Source organism: Mesoplodon bidens (assembly GCF_964165515.1).
Source record: "Mesoplodon bidens genome assembly, chromosome: 15".
NCBI classification, from domain to species: domain Eukaryota; kingdom Metazoa; phylum Chordata; class Mammalia; order Artiodactyla; family Ziphiidae; genus Mesoplodon; species Mesoplodon bidens.
In genome coordinates this window covers 26,256,905-26,276,217 of record NC_138171.1, presented here as the reverse complement: position 1 = coordinate 26,276,217, position 19,313 = coordinate 26,256,905, and the positions used below count along the sequence as shown (strand labels likewise).

General features: G+C 41.9%; 1 protein-coding gene across 4 annotated transcripts in view; it reads left to right on the top strand.

The window, feature by feature from the left end:
* Positions 1-19,313, top strand: part of MAPRE1 (microtubule associated protein RP/EB family member 1) — a 37,555-nt gene that overhangs the window by 9,728 nt on the left and 8,514 nt on the right. For 2 of the 4 annotated variants that reach the window (XM_081256973.1, XM_081256972.1), the window contains exons 3-7: positions 3,690-3,835; positions 5,539-5,746; positions 9,409-9,530; positions 14,034-14,186; positions 15,823-15,926. In XM_081256973.1, the coding sequence (XP_081113099.1) occupies positions 3,690-3,835; positions 5,539-5,746; positions 9,409-9,530; positions 14,034-14,186; positions 15,823-15,879 (686 nt within the window). In that variant the 3' untranslated portion in view covers positions 15,880-15,926. Of the gene's footprint in view, positions 1-3,689; positions 3,836-5,538; positions 5,747-9,408; positions 9,531-14,033; positions 14,187-15,822; positions 17,686-19,313 lie in introns of those variants that run through there. The other 2 variants (XM_081256974.1, XM_081256971.1) reach the window with 2 other exon arrangements.

Genomic DNA, 19,313 nt, shown 5'->3' with positions numbered 1-19,313 from the left:
GCCTGACCAGCCCTCACCCACTTTGTTTTCGCCTCAAGTTGGCTCCCTTTTCCAGACACTCCATTTTGGGCCATAATTCCACCATTCTTCTAGTGTCGCAGGCCTGAGAATCATCTTTTTAGGCTAACTCACAAAATTCTCTGTGTCTTCTGCAGGGTCTTTGGCTGTAACCCCTTCTCAGTTTGCAGGCTGCTGCCATAGTGGCCTCCTAACAGGGCCCTACGTTCCCTGCAGGCTCCCCTCCCCCACTCTTCTTTTATTGTATCAGATAGTCTGCAGCCTTTCAAAGAGATCATTTTTTATTGTCACTTCTCTGCTCAAGGAAGTATCTCTTTAAAGTATTTTGCCTAATTCTTCAAGTACCTCTTGGTGTTAATTAAAGCAAGAGACAAGAAACTTATTTTCTTCTGATTATAAGTAATTAGATCTTCTTCACAGAAACATTAAGAAGAAAACCATAATCTGCTGTATTGTCACAAGTGATATTGTTATCGTTTAGCTGTATTTTTTCCCCTAATTACGGTTTTATTTATTGAACTCTTACTATAGGCCAAGCACTTTCTAAAGTGCTTTACCTATATAACCTCGGTGCGGGGGGGTGGGGGGGAGGTAAGGACTGTCATCACCATTTTATAGATAGAGACACTGAGACAGAGAAGTTAAACAGCTTGCCCAAGGTTACTCATTTTAGCTGTCTGTACATTCAGTATTTTCTATAATTTTAAAACATAATTGACATACTTTTTGAATAACTGAAAGTCTCAAATGGTTTAAAATTCAAAAGGAACAAAAAGATAAACAACAAAAAGTCTCCCTGTGAAAAGTAAGCCCATCTACTAGCCACCCAGTTCCCCAACCCAGAAGTAACCAGTGTTGTCAGCTGGGTGGCCTCCAGAGAGAGTGTATACAAGCAGAAACATCCATCTGTCTGTATTTTGTGTGTGTGTTCTCTTTCCCCCCTTTTACACAAGTGGTAGTGTTTAATTGCACTGGACACTCTGGAGAGTGTTCCATATCCATGTAGCAGGTGCCACTTTCTTTTCTTTTATGGCTGTGTAGTACCATAATTTCCTTGGATCAGTCCCCTATTAATAGACATTTAGTATGTTTCCAGTCTATTGCTATTACAGACTGTTGCAGTAAGTAACAAATACAAGCACACAATGTTGTACGTCGGTTTTGTTTCTTGCTTTTACAATTAAAATAGGATTATGTTTCACTTGTTAAAATGTCTCGAGGCTGACTTTTTTTTTTTTTTTTTTTTGTGGTATGTGGGCCTCTCACTGTTGTGGCCTCTCCCGTTGCGGAGCACAGGCTCCGGACGCACAGGCTCAGTGGCCATGGCTCACGGGCCCAGCCGCTCCGTGGCATGTGGGATCCTCCCAGACCGGGGCACGAACCCGTGTCCCCTGCAATGGCAGGCGGACTCCCAACCACTGCGCCACCAGGGAAGCCCTGCTGTATTTTTTAAATTGGTATTACTTTATTAAATTCACTTTTTTTTTTTTTTTGCTGCACTGGTGGCTTGTGGGATCTTAGTTCCCTGACCAGGGATTGAACCCAGGCCCTCGGCAGTGGAAGTGCAGAGTCCTAACCACTGGACTGCCAGGCTATATTTTTTTAAAAAATCATTTCCTTAGGTTGGCTCCCCATGTGTTTATCAGCTGTTTACATTTTTTTTGTGTGAATTGTCCAGTTGATTTGTCTATTTTTAGTGGGGTCTCAGTGTTTTTCTTTGTTAACTCTGTTTCAGTCAGACTGTAGCAGCATGGTTAGCCTCTTTCTTCCCTGATTCAGGAAATGCTTCTTTATTCCAGGGTAGGGTGTTCTAATATGGTGTATAATGACATGGAAAAGAGCAATGGACAGGGAGTCAGGATACCTGGGGTCTGGTTCTAAGCTTGGTCTCTTGCTTCTGTAGTCTTTGGCCACAGTTTCTCGTCCTCAGTTTTTACATTTATAATGGCTATAAGGATTCTTCTATCACTAAAATAAAAACAACATTCTTCAAGCAGGTTTTTTTCTGAGAAGCAGATGACTGCTATTTTGAATGGAAAGTCCCACGAATGGCCTGAGAATTTAGTAAATGCACATTATTTTGCTGGTTCAGAAAGAATATCTTTCATGTGTAAAGCAGTGCTGTGGGTGTAGATGCTTAATAGATTATCTTCTGTGTGTGTGTGTTTTAAGTTGATTTGTATGCATCAGGATCCAAACCAGATCTGTACATTGCAATTGGTAAATTATGACTTTTAAATCTCCTTTATTTTATTTTTTTAAAATAAATTTATTTATTTTACTTATTCATTTTTGGCTGCGTAGAGTCTTCGTTGCTCTGAGCAGACTTCGCTAGTTGCGGCGAGCGGGGGCTACTCTTCGTTGCGGTGCGCGGGCTTCTCATTGCGGTGGCTTCTCTTGTTGCGGAGCATGGGCTCTAGGTGCACGGGTTTCAGTAGTTGTGGCACCTGGGCTTCAGTAATTGTGGCTCGTGGGCTCTAGAGCGCAGGCTCAGTAGTTGTGGCTCATGGGCTTAGTTGCTCTTGCAGCATGTGGGATCTTTCCGGACCAGGGATCGAACCCGTCCGTGTCCCCTGCATTGGCAGGCGGACTCCCAACCGCTGCGCCACCAGGGAAGCCCAGTGCTTCCATTTTAAGAAGCATAAATATTGCTAATTTATTGCCTGGTACATAATTCCCATAGTATATTTCTGTTAGATGAGTAAATAACCACCTCAAGAATCAGGCTTTCACTTTCTGGTGCTCCTTTCTACTAAGCATGTCACTCTGGTCAGTGAAATGCTTCTGCTTTCTTTGTATCTTTCCAAAAATAATGATAATGGCGCTGTTTATGCCAGATCTGGCAGGGAGCCAATTTGGCCTGATGTAAAATAAGTTGAATATGCGTATTAAGGCGGCCTCGTTCTGCAGAACACCTATTGCTTAGTCGCTGGATTTCTTGCCTCCTTTCCTGAAAGGACAGTAAGTGCACATGAAGCCTGCCCTGTATTAGGAGAGTGTATTTTGGTAGGCATTAGAGAAGTAACATTCCTGGAAATATTAAGTGCCAGGAAAACACTTTTGGGGGTGGTGATGGATAAAAATGGGCAAGTGGAGGAAGGAGTGAAATTGGGGAGCAAATGGGATGAAATATATGCAATAATTTCTTATAGTGGCCTTTAAAATTGAAAAAATTTAAATGGAGGAACACAAAAATGTCTTCTCTTCAACTTTGTTTATAAAATGATAGGTAAGTTTATTTAGAGATGTAAAAAGCTCAGGGAGGCAAACATCTTAGAAAAAACTTTTTTTTTAAACCTTTGTCAGAGGATGGATCTTTGAAATACAGGGGAAATCCCTCCTCCCGCTGACATTCATTTTTCTTTGTAGTTGTCATTTTATTGTCATGCTGGTTTTCTTATAAAGAATAGTTTTAAAATTTCATGGGAACATTCTTCTTTTTGTCATGGGGTTCCAGGTTGCAAGTGTGTTGTAGAACTTACCAGCTAAAACCACAGTCCTATTATCAATTTCAAAGTCAAGTGGTAATGAAGCTTTGGGGTTTTGTAGATCCACTTCACAACTTTTAAAATTTAGTGGGTTAAGCAGGTTTGGGTAAATTTTCACCCTGCTGCTTTAATAGCTACTGCATTTAATGACCTAGTGTGTATTTTCTTCTGTTACTCATTCAGGGGCTGCCTATTGTCAGTTTATGGACATGCTGTTCCCTGGCTCCATTGCCTTGAAGAAAGTGAAATTCCAAGCTAAGCTAGAACACGAGTACATCCAGAACTTCAAAATACTACAAGCAGGTTTTAAGAGGATGGGTGTTGACAAAGTAAGTAAACTTCATTCTTTCATTTAGGGTTTCTTAACTAGTGGTAATTACTAAGGATACAGATTGTGGGCCATGACTTTGGACATTTTGTTTTTCTTTTCCCAATTTATATGGTTATCTTGTCTCCAGCTAACAGAATTTACTGGGAGCAAAGTTTCCCTCTGCTCTCCTACCACCGGTTCCCTTACGGTCTTCTTTCTTCATCATGAAGTTGGTAACTGTCTGAAAGATCAATCTGTAAATCTGTACCCCTGATTTTTTTTTAAATTTTATTACTGTTTAAATCTCTATTAGTCTGAGGTCTAACTCGTTTAATCTCTGAATTTACTTCTGTAAAGCATACCATATGGTAGAATAAGTAGCTCTAATAGAGAAGATTCTAGAACTACTTGATTTTTATAGCAAAGTACAAAGAAGATGGCTGGCAGGTGCTGGAATGTTCCCTTTTGCCCCCAAGGTTATTTGAAGCTACCAGAAACACAGACCACCAAGCTTCATTAGGGTAAATAGCTTTGTTTTAGTAGATAACAGATTATTGCAAAATTAAGTAGTTTCCCCCCCCATTAGAAGGGCTTATCCTTTAAGCCATTTTGGAGTGGGGCATTTTTTTTTAGTAAAGCTTGTGATCGTCCCCTGATTATTTTGCTGCTGTATCTGGTTTTTATTTACTTTGAAATCAGTCTTATTTTTATTTTAGTTTTGTCTCTGTACAATATATAAAATACACATTTGTGTTGGAAGAATATCATTTAGTTATCAGGCATAGTTTAAACTAGGTGTAGCTTATTATACGCAGTAATTTTTCTTTTTCTTTTTATGGAATTTATTTTTTTGAATAAGGAAAAATTTTGAAGTATATAAGTTAGAATAGTGCAGTGATTTCCCATGTACCTCAGTGATTATCAACTCAGGGCCAGTTTTGTTTCATGTATACCTCTACCCCACCCCCTGTACTCGTGGATTGTGAGTTACGGACATAACATTTTTTTGTAAATGTTTCAGTATCACACAGAGAAATTTTTTAAAAATTATTTGCTCAGATGGGTGGATATAGTTCAGATTGTAACTGGAATCCTTGAAGAATTAAAAGATAGTTAAGCTCTGGCCAGCAGTCCCACCATTGGAAGTAATACCTGATAACACAGTCTTCTTGTACAATAAAAAACTTATAGGTCCTTTAAAGTATGTTTTAATAGGATTGGAATTACTTGAAAAACATACCATTTTGTAGACGTTTATCCCAGGACTGATTCCGTACGTTGACCTATTTTTAAGACAGAATTTTTTTTTAGCACAGTTCATCATGGATGCCTGTGGTTAGTTTGTGCTCTGGATTTCATACCTTGTGACAGGCACCGTGGCCGTGCAAGTTCCATGGGAGCTTTACTCTTTACAGTGGAATGACATATCTTAGGATGTGTTTGGATGTGTATATGTGACTTATTTATGATACTTGTTTCTTTTGCATTTCTGATTTCTTTTGATGGACTTGGAGGGACTGGCTGTTGTTAAGTTCTCTGTGGAAGGCAAATTGAATGAAACTTGCTCTACAAACTTCCAGGGGCTTACTTAGCACTTAGTTCTTGCCTCTAAATTATTTTTTTCTCCTTTGGCAGAGCTTTATACTGATTTGATGGACGTGTTTGATGCTTGCCAGAAGCTTCTTCTTGCTTTGGGCTAAATAGTCTTGTGTTTCTCTGCAGATAATTCCTGTGGACAAATTAGTAAAAGGAAAGTTTCAGGACAATTTTGAATTCGTTCAGTGGTTCAAGAAGTTTTTTGATGCAAACTATGATGGGAAAGACTATGACCCTGTAGCTGCCAGACAAGGTCAAGAAACTGCGGTGGCCCCCTCCCTTGTTGCTCCAGCTCTGAACAAACCGAAGAAACCTCTCAGCTCTAGCAGTGCAGGTAAAACAAACGAACAAACAAACCAAAAAACCCCCCAAAACCCACACACAAAAAATACCATTTCCAAATAGATTCATTCTTAGAGTATTCAGTCAGAAGGAATTGGGTAGCTGCAGGCTTAGGGAGCTTAAAGAGCATAAGCCCAGCCACATGGCCCAGGCATGGATTGTGGCATCAGGGCCCTGTGTGTGTTCTTAGATCTCTGGAGCCCTGTGTAATCACTTCACCTCTACCCTGCTGTTTCCTCCTCTGTAAAAGGGGAATTTCAGTACTTGCCCCTAGAGGGCTGTTCTTGAGGCCTGAATGAGTTACTGTATCGATTTGGCCAACACACTTTAGTTGGAATAGAAGTCCCTCAGGTTAGCTCACATAAAAGAGAGTTAGTTTGAACACAAGGGCATTTCATCTTAGAGCCCTCGGATGGGAAGTTGCAACCATACCTGAACTCCCGGGAACTGAAGGAGCTTTCTAGGTCTCTTGGGGACTGCTCTTGGCTCTGCGTCATTGTTCTGTCTGCAGACCAGCTTCCTGCACTTACTCACGGCTTCCCTGCCCTCCCTAGAGTGCTAAGTTCTCTGCTGCCAGCAGAATCTAGGAGTCCGGGGGAGGCTGTTTTTAGACACTTTCTTTAAAAGTCTTGTCCTGGTAGGTTTCCCCAAATTGTTTGCAGCAGTACACTCACAGAACATATACTTTGGGGCAGGGTGGATGTTCTGCAGGTGCTAACTCCTCCTCAGAAGGTGGCAAGAACGTTAGTTAAGGTCGCGTAGTACCTTGAGGGAGAGGCTGATCCATCTGGTAGGTAGCGAGGGACATTGAGTACTTTGTAATTTTGATAGCTTTATTGAGCTCTGATTCACTTACCATACAATTCACCCGCTTAAAGTATACAATTGAATGGTTTTTAGTACATTCATAGGTGTGTTCTACTATTGCCATAATCAGTTTTAGAACATTTTCATTACCCCCCAGAAGAAACCTCATGTGTGCTTAATAGCAGTCACTTCCCATTTTCCCCCAACCCTCCTCCCTCCCTGCCAATCCTAGGCAACTACTAATCCACTCTCTGTCTGTGGATTTACTTATTCTGAACATTTCTGAATGGGATTATAGAATACATAGTCTTTTGTGTCTGGCTTCTTTCATTTAGCATAATGTTTTCAAGGTTCATCCATATTATATCATATATCAGTACTCCATTCCTTTTTATAGCCAAATAACATTCTATTGTATGGTTGTAGCACATTTTATTTATTCATCAGTTGATGGTGATTTGAGTTCTTTTCATTTTTTAGCTTTTACGAACAATGCTGCTATGACCATTCATATACAAGTTTCTGTGTGGGCATATGTTTTCTCTTGGGGTATATATCCAAGAGTATATACTCTTTTTTCTTAAAAAAATTTTTTTTAACATCTTTATTGGAGTATAATTGCTTTACAATGGTGTGTTTCTGCTTTATAACAAAGTGAATCAGCTATAAATATAGATATATCCCCATATCTCCTCCCTCTTGCGTCTCCCTCCCACCCTTCCTATCCCACCCCTCTAGGTGGTCACAGAGCACCGAGCTGATCTCCCTGTGCTATGCAGTTGCATCCCACTAGCTATTTTACATTTGGTAGTGTATATAAGTCCATGCCACTCTCCCACTTCGTCCCAGCTTATCCTTCCCCCTCCCTGTGTCCTCAAGTCCATTCTCTACGTCTTTGTGTTTTTTCCTGTCCTGCCCCTAGGTTCTTCAGAACCATTTTTTTTTTCTTTAGATTCCATATATATGTGTTAGCATACAGTATTTGTTTTTCTCTTTCTGACTTACTTCACTCTGTAGGACAGACTCTAGGTCCATCCACCTCACTACAAATAACTCAATATCGTTTCTTTTTATGGCTGAGTAAGATTCCATTGTATATATGTGCCACATCTTCTTTATCCATTCATCTGTCAGTGGACACTTAGGTTGCTTCCATGTCCTGGCTATTGTAAATAGAGCTGCAGTGAACATTTTGGTACATGACTCTTTTTGAATTATGGTTTTCTCAGGGTATATGCCCAGTAGTGGGATTGCTGGGTCCTATGGTAGTTCTGTTTTTAGTTTTTTAAGGAACCTCCATACTGTTCTCCATAGTGGCTGTATCAGTTTACACTCCCAGCAACTGTGCAAGATTCCCTTTTCTCCACACCCTCTCCAGCATTTATTGTTTGTAGATATTCTGATGATGGCCATTCTGACTGGTGTGAGGTGATGTCTCATTGTAGTTTTGATTTGCATTTCTCTAATGATTAATGATGTTGAGCATTCTTTCATTTGTTTGTTGTCAATCTGTATATCTCTTTGGAGAAATGTCTATTTAGGTCTTCTGCCCATTTTTGGATTGGGTTGTTTTTTTGATACTGAGCTGCATGAGCTGCTTGTAAATTTTGGAGATTAATCCTTTGTCAGTTGCTTCATTTACAAATATTTTCTCCCATTCTGAGGGTTGTCTCCAAGAGTATATACTCTTGGAGCAGAATTCTTGGGTCATATGGTAACTCTGTGTTTAACCTTTGACAGAACTACCTGATGGTTTTCCAGAGTGACTGAATCATTCTGTTTTCCCATCAGCAGAGTGTATGAGGGTTCAGATTTCTCCAAATATTGAGTACTTTTATTCTTTAGCTTCTTAGAATGGGGAACTGCATAGATAACCCTGTGCATTTCATGTTTCAGATGCTGCTAACAGGCATGTGGAGACTTGCATTAAGTATTTAATCTTCAGGTTAAACATATGCTAGAGATCCTCCAGCAGAAATGCCTGTTACTGTGGGTGAAAGGCCTGATGGTTATTGAACAGTTTGGGATGTCAGGAGAATGAGATATTTCTAAGCCTGGCATAATGTACAAGCTTTACAAAATACTTGCTGAATGAATAAAATCATGAATGATAAATTTACCTTGAGGTAGCCCATTCTTGATTATTCTTAATTATTTTAACTTGTAGATAGATTGGCCCCTTGTAGCTTTTTCCTCATCTTTGTCTGCTTTGGCCATTCATACTGAGAGAAATCTTTAAGTACTGGTCAGTGTGCTGCTTTTTTCTCCTAACCCTTCTAAACACCTTTTAAAAGGGAAGCGGGATGGGGTTTTGAAGTCATTAGTGGTGAAAGCAGGCTCTACCCCCTCATCTTCCCAGTCCAAGGAGCCTGAGGTTCTGAGTTAGGAGGCACCTTACTTTCCAGATGGGGAATTGTGGGCACCCCACAACAGCTGGGACTGTGAGTTCCTGGCCTGAAGTTTTCCTTTGCTCCATAAAGCTGCCCTGTCTGTGGATGTGGTTGGAGCTGGGTTAAGGTAGATCATCTGTATGTACCAGGATGACTTTGCCTCTTTCAGATGATAGTCCTGTCCACCCCAGCGGAAAAAAGGCCACGCCAAAAGACTTATTCACAGCACGAAATATCGTGGCTAAAATTGGTACTTAAATGTGCTGCCAGGATGAAAAACCACTTTGGGCAAACATGGGGTGCAGTCTTGCATGCTGGGCTCTCTCTCTTGGGTCTCCTCACTGCATAGCTGTGGAGGGCAGTTGGTCACAGCCTCCTTTTGTTGTCTGGTGGGTTCTTTTTTGTCTTGAAATTTCTCCAATTAAAAAAAAAAACCCAACAACTCTGCTCCTCTCAGCTCCACAGAGGCCCATTGCAACACACAGAACTACTGCAACCCCTAAGGCTGGCCCGGGCGTGGTGCGGAAGAATCCTGGTGTGGGGAACGGGGATGACGAAGCAGCCGAATTGATGCAGCAGGTAGGCACCTCGTGTGTCCAAGACAGGAGCCGCCTTGGGGGAAAGGTGCTTGCTGCCCTGACCAGGGAGGCTTGTCCGTGTTCTTGTGGGAAGACCTGCCTTGTCTGCATACCAAAGCAGTCCTTGTGACACATGTGAGTGCTTTGGAGCTGGTGGGCACTGCGAGCCTGGAGGTGACGATGGAAGAGAGAGGGGCCAGGCATTTCTGAGCGCTGTTAGATCTGTTTCTGTTAGAAACCCATGTCTGTTTGGAAACCTGCCCATACGATGGAACCCTGTTGAAAGTCTTTGGAACGCTGTCAGGGTTCTGTGGGATTTGGAGAACGTCTCCTGAATTTTGGCTTTGACAAAAGATAGATTTCCCTTCTAAATGATAATTTAAAAAAAGATTCCGCAGTCTCTCTGCTGAAATCCTGGGCCACTAGAGTATCAAGTTGAGAGTGAAACTGGTATGCAAAGCCTATTGCTTTTCTGTTCTTAATAGGTCGATGATTTGAAACATCTTCAGGATTAAATATCCTGAAGGTACTTGGGAGAGGTCTCTAGATCAGAACAAATTTTAGACTTTTAGACATTTTCTCACTAATTCTTATAGTTGTTTTACTTGTTTGCTTTTGGGTGATTCTCTTGATTAATTCCAGATTTAAAATTAAGGATGCTCTGTGATTCCTGTGACTTTGGGATTGAACCCTTTTACTTTCCTTTTAAAAGCCAAGTCCTAAAGCCTGGAAGACATGGCCTCACTTTAATCCAGAACTTCTTGTGACCCAGATCATACTTCTAGGAAATCAGGACACAAAAGCCTGCTCAAAGATCACTTTTGGTTTTTTCATTCTTTGATTTGTGTGTGCCCCATGGTCATAGGTGCCTTGGGAGCGTGGAAGTGACTGGGTCACCACCCCCATTGTTGTGGCAGCCTCAAGCACCCTGTGGGCACTGTCACTGTGAGTGCGTAAGTCCTGGAGAATAAGGAGCCTTCCCTGTAACTGTTCGTGTCCAGGCACAGGTGTACACAGGGAGCAGTCTCAGTGAGAAACGGGGTAAAGAGGTGTTATTGCCGAGGCCTGGCAGCCAGCACTGGGTTGGCCTTGTGCTCTCCAGGAGAAGATGCAGTGGGTTCCATGGGACTGCTGTTCAGCTGGTGTCCGGTGTGAGGGAGCACTGGCTTTGGGTTGAGTAGATTTGGGGTGCATCCTGGCTCTGCCACTTAACTTCTACTTGGGGCAAGTCAGTTAACCTCTCCGAATTCACTGCCTCGTATGCAGTGGGGCTAATACTTTGGTCACGGTAGTTGAGCGGATTTCATGAGCTGTTGTTTTGCCAAGTACCTGGAAGGGTGTTTGGGATAAATGGGGTAAATAGCAGTGGATGAAAGACAGTTGTGATTGTTATGGTTCTTGTCTGTGGGCTTGATAGAGTGAAATAGGTTCTGAAGTATGTTTGAAAAGTTCATAGGAGTTAGATTTTTTTTGGTGAAATACGCAACTGTTAATAGCAAAAACAAAACTACCATTTTTAGAGTGTGAGCGCCAGTGCTCTACTAAGCATTTTCTTTCATTTTTGCAGCAGCCGTGTGAAGTGTTACAGAGGACAGTGCGGCTTGGAGAGGTTAAATAGCCTGAGTTGGGGTTTGGATGGACCTAGCTCACAGCCAGCTGGTCCAGCCCTGCCTCAGAACTGATTTGTTTGGCCTGAACAGGGTTTTGATTTTTATTATTATTTTTTTTTAATATGAAGGATTTTAGATTCTTTCCAGGTTGCCAAAGTCCTGAGCACACCCTGTTACTGACTCCCATGGCTCATTTACATGATGTCTCTAACCCTGAAAGTATTTGAAGTGGTGACCCTTGATAAAGGTGTGGAGGTCTGGGGGACACGACTGATGTGGGGAAAGTAGAGCCACATGGGCTTGGTGGACTAAGAGGAGAACAGTGTATTCTACATAAATTACCTTGTGGTGTTCATAGACTTTGAGAGATCTGCAATGATTCCACACTATTAAGTCATCCTGGAGAAATGTTCTTTTAGTTGATTTTAGTCCAAAGCAGTGCTGTTCAGTAGAAATAGAATGTAAACCAGAAATGTGAGGCACATATCGAACTTAAAGTTTTCTGGTAGCCACATTGAAAAGAGTAACAAGAAACAGGTTAGATTAATTCAAATAACACATTACCCAATATATCTAAAATATTAGCGTTCTGACATGTGATCATTACAAATAATTATCAGTGAGATGTTTTACATTTGAACATTGTACTAGGTCTTTGTAATCCAGTGTGTGTTTGATCTTTACAGCCTGTCTCAATTGCACTGGCCACATTTCAAGGGCTCAAAACACCACATGTGGCTTATAGCTACCGTATTGGCCAGTGCAGGCCCAAAGCGTTCTCCTTGGGCTTCTTAGGTTACAGCTATTACTTAACTATAAGAGAGTGTTCTAAGAGTGATGCTGATTACTAGCCACAGATTTTTAATAACCTTATAAATAAGCAGTTAGAGGAGTGCTAAATGAAAGCTGATGACTTAGTGTATGCGTGTTGTTTCTTGTGGATTCATAGTTATCGAGTGATGTCAAGGAGGGCTGCTGCTTTGGCCTTGTGGGTTCTGGTGCCCTTGTTGATTTGTAGGCCAGAGAAGGGTTCAGTGGGTTTGTGAGGGAGGCACTAGTGTAACGTGTGTGTACAGATGGACTCCAAGCCACCGTGCCTCGTGAAGCTGTTTTGACTTCTCATGTGACTAGAAGGCCTCTTCCCTGGCTCGTGGACCTTGGGCTGAAGATCCAAGGCAGCTTCCACTACTGGGGATAGTCTACTCTTGCCCTTTTGTCCCCTTCTTGTACTCACTCCACTTTGAGAGTGACTGATAGTTTAAGGAAAGGCAACAAATAGCAGTTAAAGCAGGGGTGGGGAGGGTGGGGGCAGGTGGATGATTTCATTTTGCTGGTGACTAGGTGGTGTTAGTACTTGATTGAAACTTTCAATTATTTTTATTTTTACTTATTAAAAAGTTTTTTTTTTTTTGATTATTTTTTGGCCGTGTGGAATGTGGGATCTTAGTTCCCCCACCAGGGATCGAACCCATGCCCCCTGCATTGGAAGCGCAGAGTCTTAACTACTGGACCGCCAGGGAAATCCTTTCAGCTATTTTTAAAAGTGATTTCTGTGGTTGCTAAAGGAACAGTGAGAGGGTGTCTAGAACCTTGATTCTAGTTTGGTCTTTTCAGGCCTTTGATGTTGAACATTGAAATTAAGTCTTTGACAGAATGGTCCTGGTGGTTCAAGTCACCTGCTCCTGGATCATCTCTGGATGCTTCTCAACTGCAGGTTACAAAGGGACAGGATTTGATCCCTTCGGTTGGGTCTGGCTTCTCCATCAGGGAAGCAGGATAAGCTGTGTGCTTGTTTTTGCAGCTAGAAGTTCAGAAGGTAGACTAGATTTCTCTGGTGCTTCTGGCTCTCAGAATTCCCTGCTACTTCCATGGGGCGCTAGCCTGTAAGGCCTGTGAGGATTTTATGCTGCATCCTATGCCATGTAATTTGCATTCAGTGAGAGTTAAATTGAATTCACTTCATAGATCTGAGTATACTGAGTATACGAAGACATACTGTGCTTAAAATACACAAAGGGCTGTGAGAGTTGTTACCACTTCTATTACTTGTGGCTGGATAGAGTCCTGGCGCAAGCACTGAGATTTATTTGTTCATTGCCCCTTTGTGGAAATTAGAGTCCCTCGGTGGGGCTCCTGGAGGATCCTGCAGTACAAGTGGTGTGAGCTGACAAGATGCTCAGGGGAGCTAGTGGTGGAATGTGGTGGGGTCTGCTCCCTGCCTCTGCTGTCTTCTCTCCCTTTTGAAACTCTCTTGGGAGAGAGAGTGATGCAGGGATCCTCTCATCAGAGGTTGCTTTTCTTTTGAGTCATGGATCACCCTCTAGCCCCAACATATTGGGGGGAGAAAGAACCGTTGAGTTTCCATGCCCAGGCCTGCCTCAGTGCTAGCTGTCTTTGGCTAGTATTAGTCACCTTTAGATAGTTTTCCCCTCCTGGCTCATCATTTTTACCCTGCTCCCTTGGACCAGACCCTCTCTTATTACCATTGACTTCAATTTGCAGAAAGACCTGAACTTGATTGACCAACTGCCCTGGTAAGGACTCAGTATATGATGGGCAGCCACTCTGCTGGGCCAGGTTGTGGATTCTGCTTCTGTATTTGTCTCAGGCTCCCATGGGTTTTTCTCTTTGATCTTGTCTTAGTCCCTGAGAAGTTCCTGCATGTTCCGTGATATAGCCTGTCCTTTCCTGGGAATTGTTATAGTCAGGGTGCCATGAACAAGCCCATGTTATTTATCTGGGGCTGAAGAAAATTGACATTAAACTAAAGTGGGGTTTTGTCCTTGTTAGAGAGTTTGATGAAAGCCCACATCTCCTTTTGGGTTAGAAGTTTATCTGATATGCTGTTGCTGCATGAATGCCAGGTGTCTAACCCTTTCTAATGTTTTGTGCAGGTCAACGTATTGAAACTTACCGTCGAAGACTTGGAGAAAGAGAGAGATTTCTACTTTGGAAAGCTAAGGAACATTGAATTGATTTGCCAGGAGAACGAGGGGGAAAACAACCCTGTATTGCAGAGGATTGTGGACATTCTCTATGCCACAGATGTACGTGTTGACATGAGGATATTTTCTTGCCATTTTGCCACCTAAGAGAAGATAGAAAAATTTTATCTGGTTGGTTTCGGCAAACTCAGTACTGATGCTTGCTGTGTTTCAGCATAACATTCATCAAAAGACTTCATCTTTGACCCTTAAAGTCAGCCAGAGAGGGCACCTCTGCGTAGCTTCAGCCTCTGCCTTGAGATCTGTGAGCCTTTGAGGCAGGCATAGGACACTCAGGTGGCTGGCTGCCCTGCTTCTGTAGTTTGTGACCACTGATAGGTCATGAGTGCCACAAGGTGCTCTTAACCCTGCTATCCCCACTCCACCCCTTTCAGCTTGGACCCCTCAGCCTGAGGTGCTGCCTTCTTTTTAATAGGGCCCTAGGTGTGCCCTGGAGAACCAGGCACATGGCCCCTGTTTGATGTCTGCTGCCCACAGCTGTCAGAGTGTACCTTTTTCCTCCCAACCTGGAGTGTATCTGGTTGCTATTTCCCCAAAGTGCCTTGTGGTCAAGTTTCTTGGGATCCATGTGTATTACACAGCCAAATCTGCTGATATTAATCATGCTGTGTTAGCTGAACAAGGAAAACTGATTTTCCCTAGATTTAGGTTTTGACATCTTGCTGTGTCCACTGTTTAATGGCTGCAATTATAATTCTTCTACATGCCTAGCAAGGTCTTTAGGATCAAACTACAGTATATGTCTATGTGTTTCGTAGTATGTGGCAGTATACAAATATAAGGCAGCATTAATGCTGTTACTAACAGTGTGCTCTAAACATATCCAGTGAATTTGGGGGGATTAAGACAGATGACTGAAAAGTTGATAATTGTTCAATAAATCCTTATTTCGGACTTGCTCTGTGCCAGATAATACAAACAAAGGGGTTGAAGATATAGGTGTCCTTGATCTAGTCTGAGTATTATTTTAGTAGAGTCATAGCTTAAGTAAATTTAGCCATAGATATTTAGTTGAAAAAAAGATGGGGGTTGAAGGGGAAGTCTAAATTCTTATGGTAGTGTGGCCATTAGCACATGCCAGATGCCCTGGAGTGAGTGTGAGGTGGGAGCCGTGGGTGTGATGTTTTCCCTTGCTTCTGATGTTGGCTCAGCCTTGCAGCTATTATGTGTGTTGTGGGTGTTTTGGGTAAACAGAACACCCACAACACCTGCAGTAGCATGTGTGCATGGTTCCTAAGTGCAGGCAAAAGAATGAATGAAGGAAAAGCTGGCTGTGTGGACAGTTTATTGAGAGGAGATGGTATGGCACCCTTATGGTGACTTCAGGGATTTTTGAGGGTAAACAACTTTATTGACATAATGAACGGCACATATTTAAGTACAGCTTGATGTGTGAGGTCATCACCATAATCAAGACAGTGTACACATCCATCACCTCTGAAAGATTGAGAGTAAATTTGTGCTCAGTTTTTGCCTTTTGTGGGATGTGATTCCACTGCCTAACTAATAAAATAGTGGTCACTTGGCCTTGTGCCATTAAATGCCAAGTGTGTGGTAAAGACAGGAAGAACCGTTGACTTTGAGAGGCTTTAAATATGAGGAAAGTGAACCCACAGTAGAAACTGATCTTTCATTCAGCGTTGAGTAATAGCTTTTCCCTCTCATTTTCCCATTTCAGGAAGGCTTCGTGATACCTGATGAAGGGGGCCCGCAGGAGGAACAAGAAGAGTATTAACAGCCTGGACCAGCTGAGCATCATCCGAATTCTTCACTCCAAATCATGTGCTTAACTGTAAAATATTCCCTTTTATTATTCTTAGAGGACTCACTGGTTTCTTTTCATAAGCAAAAAGTACCTCTTCTTAAAGTGCACTTTGCAGAAGTTTCACTCCTTTTCCAATAAGTTTGAGTTAGGAACTTTTACCTTGTAGCAGAGCAGTATTAACATCTAGTTGGTTCACCCAGGGAACAAAGAGGCTGACCATGGGGCTCACTGTGTGGATGCTGGTAGCACTGATGGCTGGAGAAGGGGGAGACCTCAGTAGAGAAGTGTAAAGACTGGTTTGAATTTTAAGCTAATGTGAAATCTTGACAGAGAACATTTTAATAAATAAATGCCTTAAGAGTATTTAAAAGATGCTTCCATATTTCAAAATGTAAAATGTAACATGACAGGAGCTTCTGTGTGTTTGACATTGCGTCTGGGAAGGAAGGCCAGAACCTGGAACCTTTGGGACCTGCTGTTCCCAGCCCTCACGGGGCTGCCTGATCCTCATAGGCCCAGACCTTGGCCCAAAAGGAAAGTTTGAAAAGTTGCTTTGTAAAGCCATTTAGTGTCCTTGACCAGTTGCATCCCAATAAGAAGCAAGAGGCATTGTTGCCTGGATGAGTAGAGGGTGTGTTTCAGCCCTGAGATGTGTTGAGTCGAAGAGCTTGATTTTCATAGAACATTTTTCTGGTGATTTTTCCAGTTATCCCTGATATTTCTATGTACTGTGTTTTGTTGTTGTTGTCGTTGTTTTTTTTAGAAGTGAGGTGTGTCCAGTTTTTAAATCTAACAACTACTTTTGGGGACTTGCCCGCATCTCTGGGATTTGAATGGGGGTTGTGTCCCATTTTACTGTCTTTTAAGTTTACATTTAACATGTTGCTCTTCTCTGCTCCCCTTGCCCACTGGGGACCCCTCTTTGGCTCCTTAAAGTTTGCTGCTTAGAGTGGAAGTTCAGCAGGCAGGTGATCATGCTGCAAGTTCTTTCTGGACCTCTGGCAAAGGGAGTGATCAGTGAAGGAAGGCCACTGCTACCTTGGGATCTGCAAGGCTGGGTGTTTTCGGTACCTGCTGTCCACAGCCCTCCACTGTTATCGGAATACTTTGCCAGTGCACTAATCTCTTTGGAGATAAAAATGTTAGCGTGTTACTAAATGTTAATTTTCTTTTGCAGAAAATACAGTACCATGTCTGAGTTAATTATTAATATTTAAAATATTTCATTCCTTAACTCCCTCATTTGCTTTGCCCACAGCCTATTCAGTTCCTTTGTTCGGCAGAATTCTGCAAAATGTGTTACCCACTACTGAGATTGTTCTGCCCCTGATGTATTTGTATTGATTTGTTTCTGGTGGTAGCTTGTCCTAAAATGTGTGTAGCAAGCAGGTATTTTATGATAAAATTGTTGTGTAGTGCATGCTCTGTGTGGAATTCAGAGGAAAACCCAGATTCAGTGATTAACAATGCCAAAAAATGCAAGTAACTAGCCATTGTTCAAATAACAGTGGTGCTATTTCTCTTTTGTGGCCTTTTAGACTTTTGTTGCCCTAAAATTCCATTTTATTGGGAACCCATTTTCCACCTGGTCTGTCTTGACAGGGTTTTTTGCTACTTTAAACAGTTTCTAAATAAAATTCTGTATTTCAAGAGTGTCATGTCTTCTGAAATTTGTCTTGCCCTGGGTATATTATTTTAGGTTCAAATGATAAGGTACCCATGCTTCTTTCTTAAATTAGGACTGATCTTTTGAAATCCTTCACTGTTTTTTTTTTTTTTTTTTTCCAAATGTGCTTATTTGTAAGGCTGTTTCTTTTTTCTCCATTCTTCACAGTACATTTCTCAGCCTCCTGCTGTTTCACACTCTCATTTTACTGTGAGAGGTCTTTCAGAAGTCCAGGGCTTGGCCTGGCTACCGTGAGACCTTTTCATTTTTCAGGCTGTTTCCTCCAGAGGTATACAGGACAGAGCTTGGTGGATACCATGGGGCAATACTTTTTTTTCCTGAAAGTATGTTTCAAAGGCAGTGAACACAGTCAATCTATAGCCTGAAATCATCACCATTTTTCTTCCCTTTTAAAATTCTGTGCTGTAAGAAACGAGTTCAGGAGGCGACGTGCTGCCATTTTCAGTATAAAAGAAAGTTAAATGGTCAGAAGGTAGTTTTCTATATGATCTTTAGGGTACCCACCACAATTATGGATGCTCGGTAAACCCAGCTTGATGATGATTTTGACTAGGGTTACACCCACGTTACTTCCTGTAGAAGTTAACGGTATGAAACCTTCCTTAAAATGTACCTTCAAGAAGGAATTGGATACCACAGGTGTTTGTAATTTACAAGAGGATACCTCTAGGAGTGCATGGAGTTTGCGGAGATAATTTTGGGTAATGTCAGCTGAGAGGTTACCTTGGGAAGAGTGAAGCTGTTAATAACTGTGTGTATCTCTGACCTAGTAAGTCCAGTGGCCTGACTCTTTAGGCTGAGGCACAGTCTTCTAATGTGACTAATTCAGGTTAGGTCACTGGTGCGGTGAACTTGAATAAGCTGCTTGGTTTGCTTGGCAAGTTCTGCATTGCATGCAGTATAGGTAAACACATGGCTGGATTTAGATTTAGGATTCACTCATGCTGGTGGTCCTCAAACTGATGGGCTTCAGAATCACCTGTAGAACTTGATTGACATTGATTTCTAAAGTCCAATCCCAGAAATTCTGAGTCAGGAGATTAGAAATCTGCATTTTACTGTATACCGCAGGTGACCTGGGCTTAATGTAGTCCTCAGACCTGTGCTTTTTGGCCTAACATTTATGCCTGCAAGTTCAAGTCTAATTCTGGCAGGGGGGATGTCAGATTGGAGTCCTTGTAGGTCCCTCCTAGCTTTATGACTTTTGAGCTAATTGATCCCTTTTCTTGTTCTGACCTGCTAAACAGGGATGATGATGTTGGCTGCAGTGCCTCCCTCACTGGGTGCTTGTTGAGATCAGAATGAGCTGAGAAACAAAAGGTGACCACAGCGTTAGGAAGCCCTGCATGGGTTCTTGATCCAGTCTGACATTGTTTATAGATTAGAAAAGCTTAGGGCACAATTTAGGAGGGTGATCCTTAAGAAAGACTGAGTATTTTGTAAAGTAAGTAACAAGTTCTTCTGATGTTTCTTTTTCAGCTTGTGGGGATTGATGAGTCCAGCTCCTTGTAGTTTTCAGACTATGATTTTCATCCTGTTTTTCTCCCAGGTGAAATCGTGTTCTAAACACACCTTTTTCCCCTTTTTCTTTTAAATGAAGATTCAGTGATTCAGTAATTGATTCATTGGTTTAAAAATAGGTATTTCTTCAGGGTTTACTCTCTAGAATATAATATGGTGTTGGAAAGGAAGCAGTTTTCTTTTGCTATAACCAAAA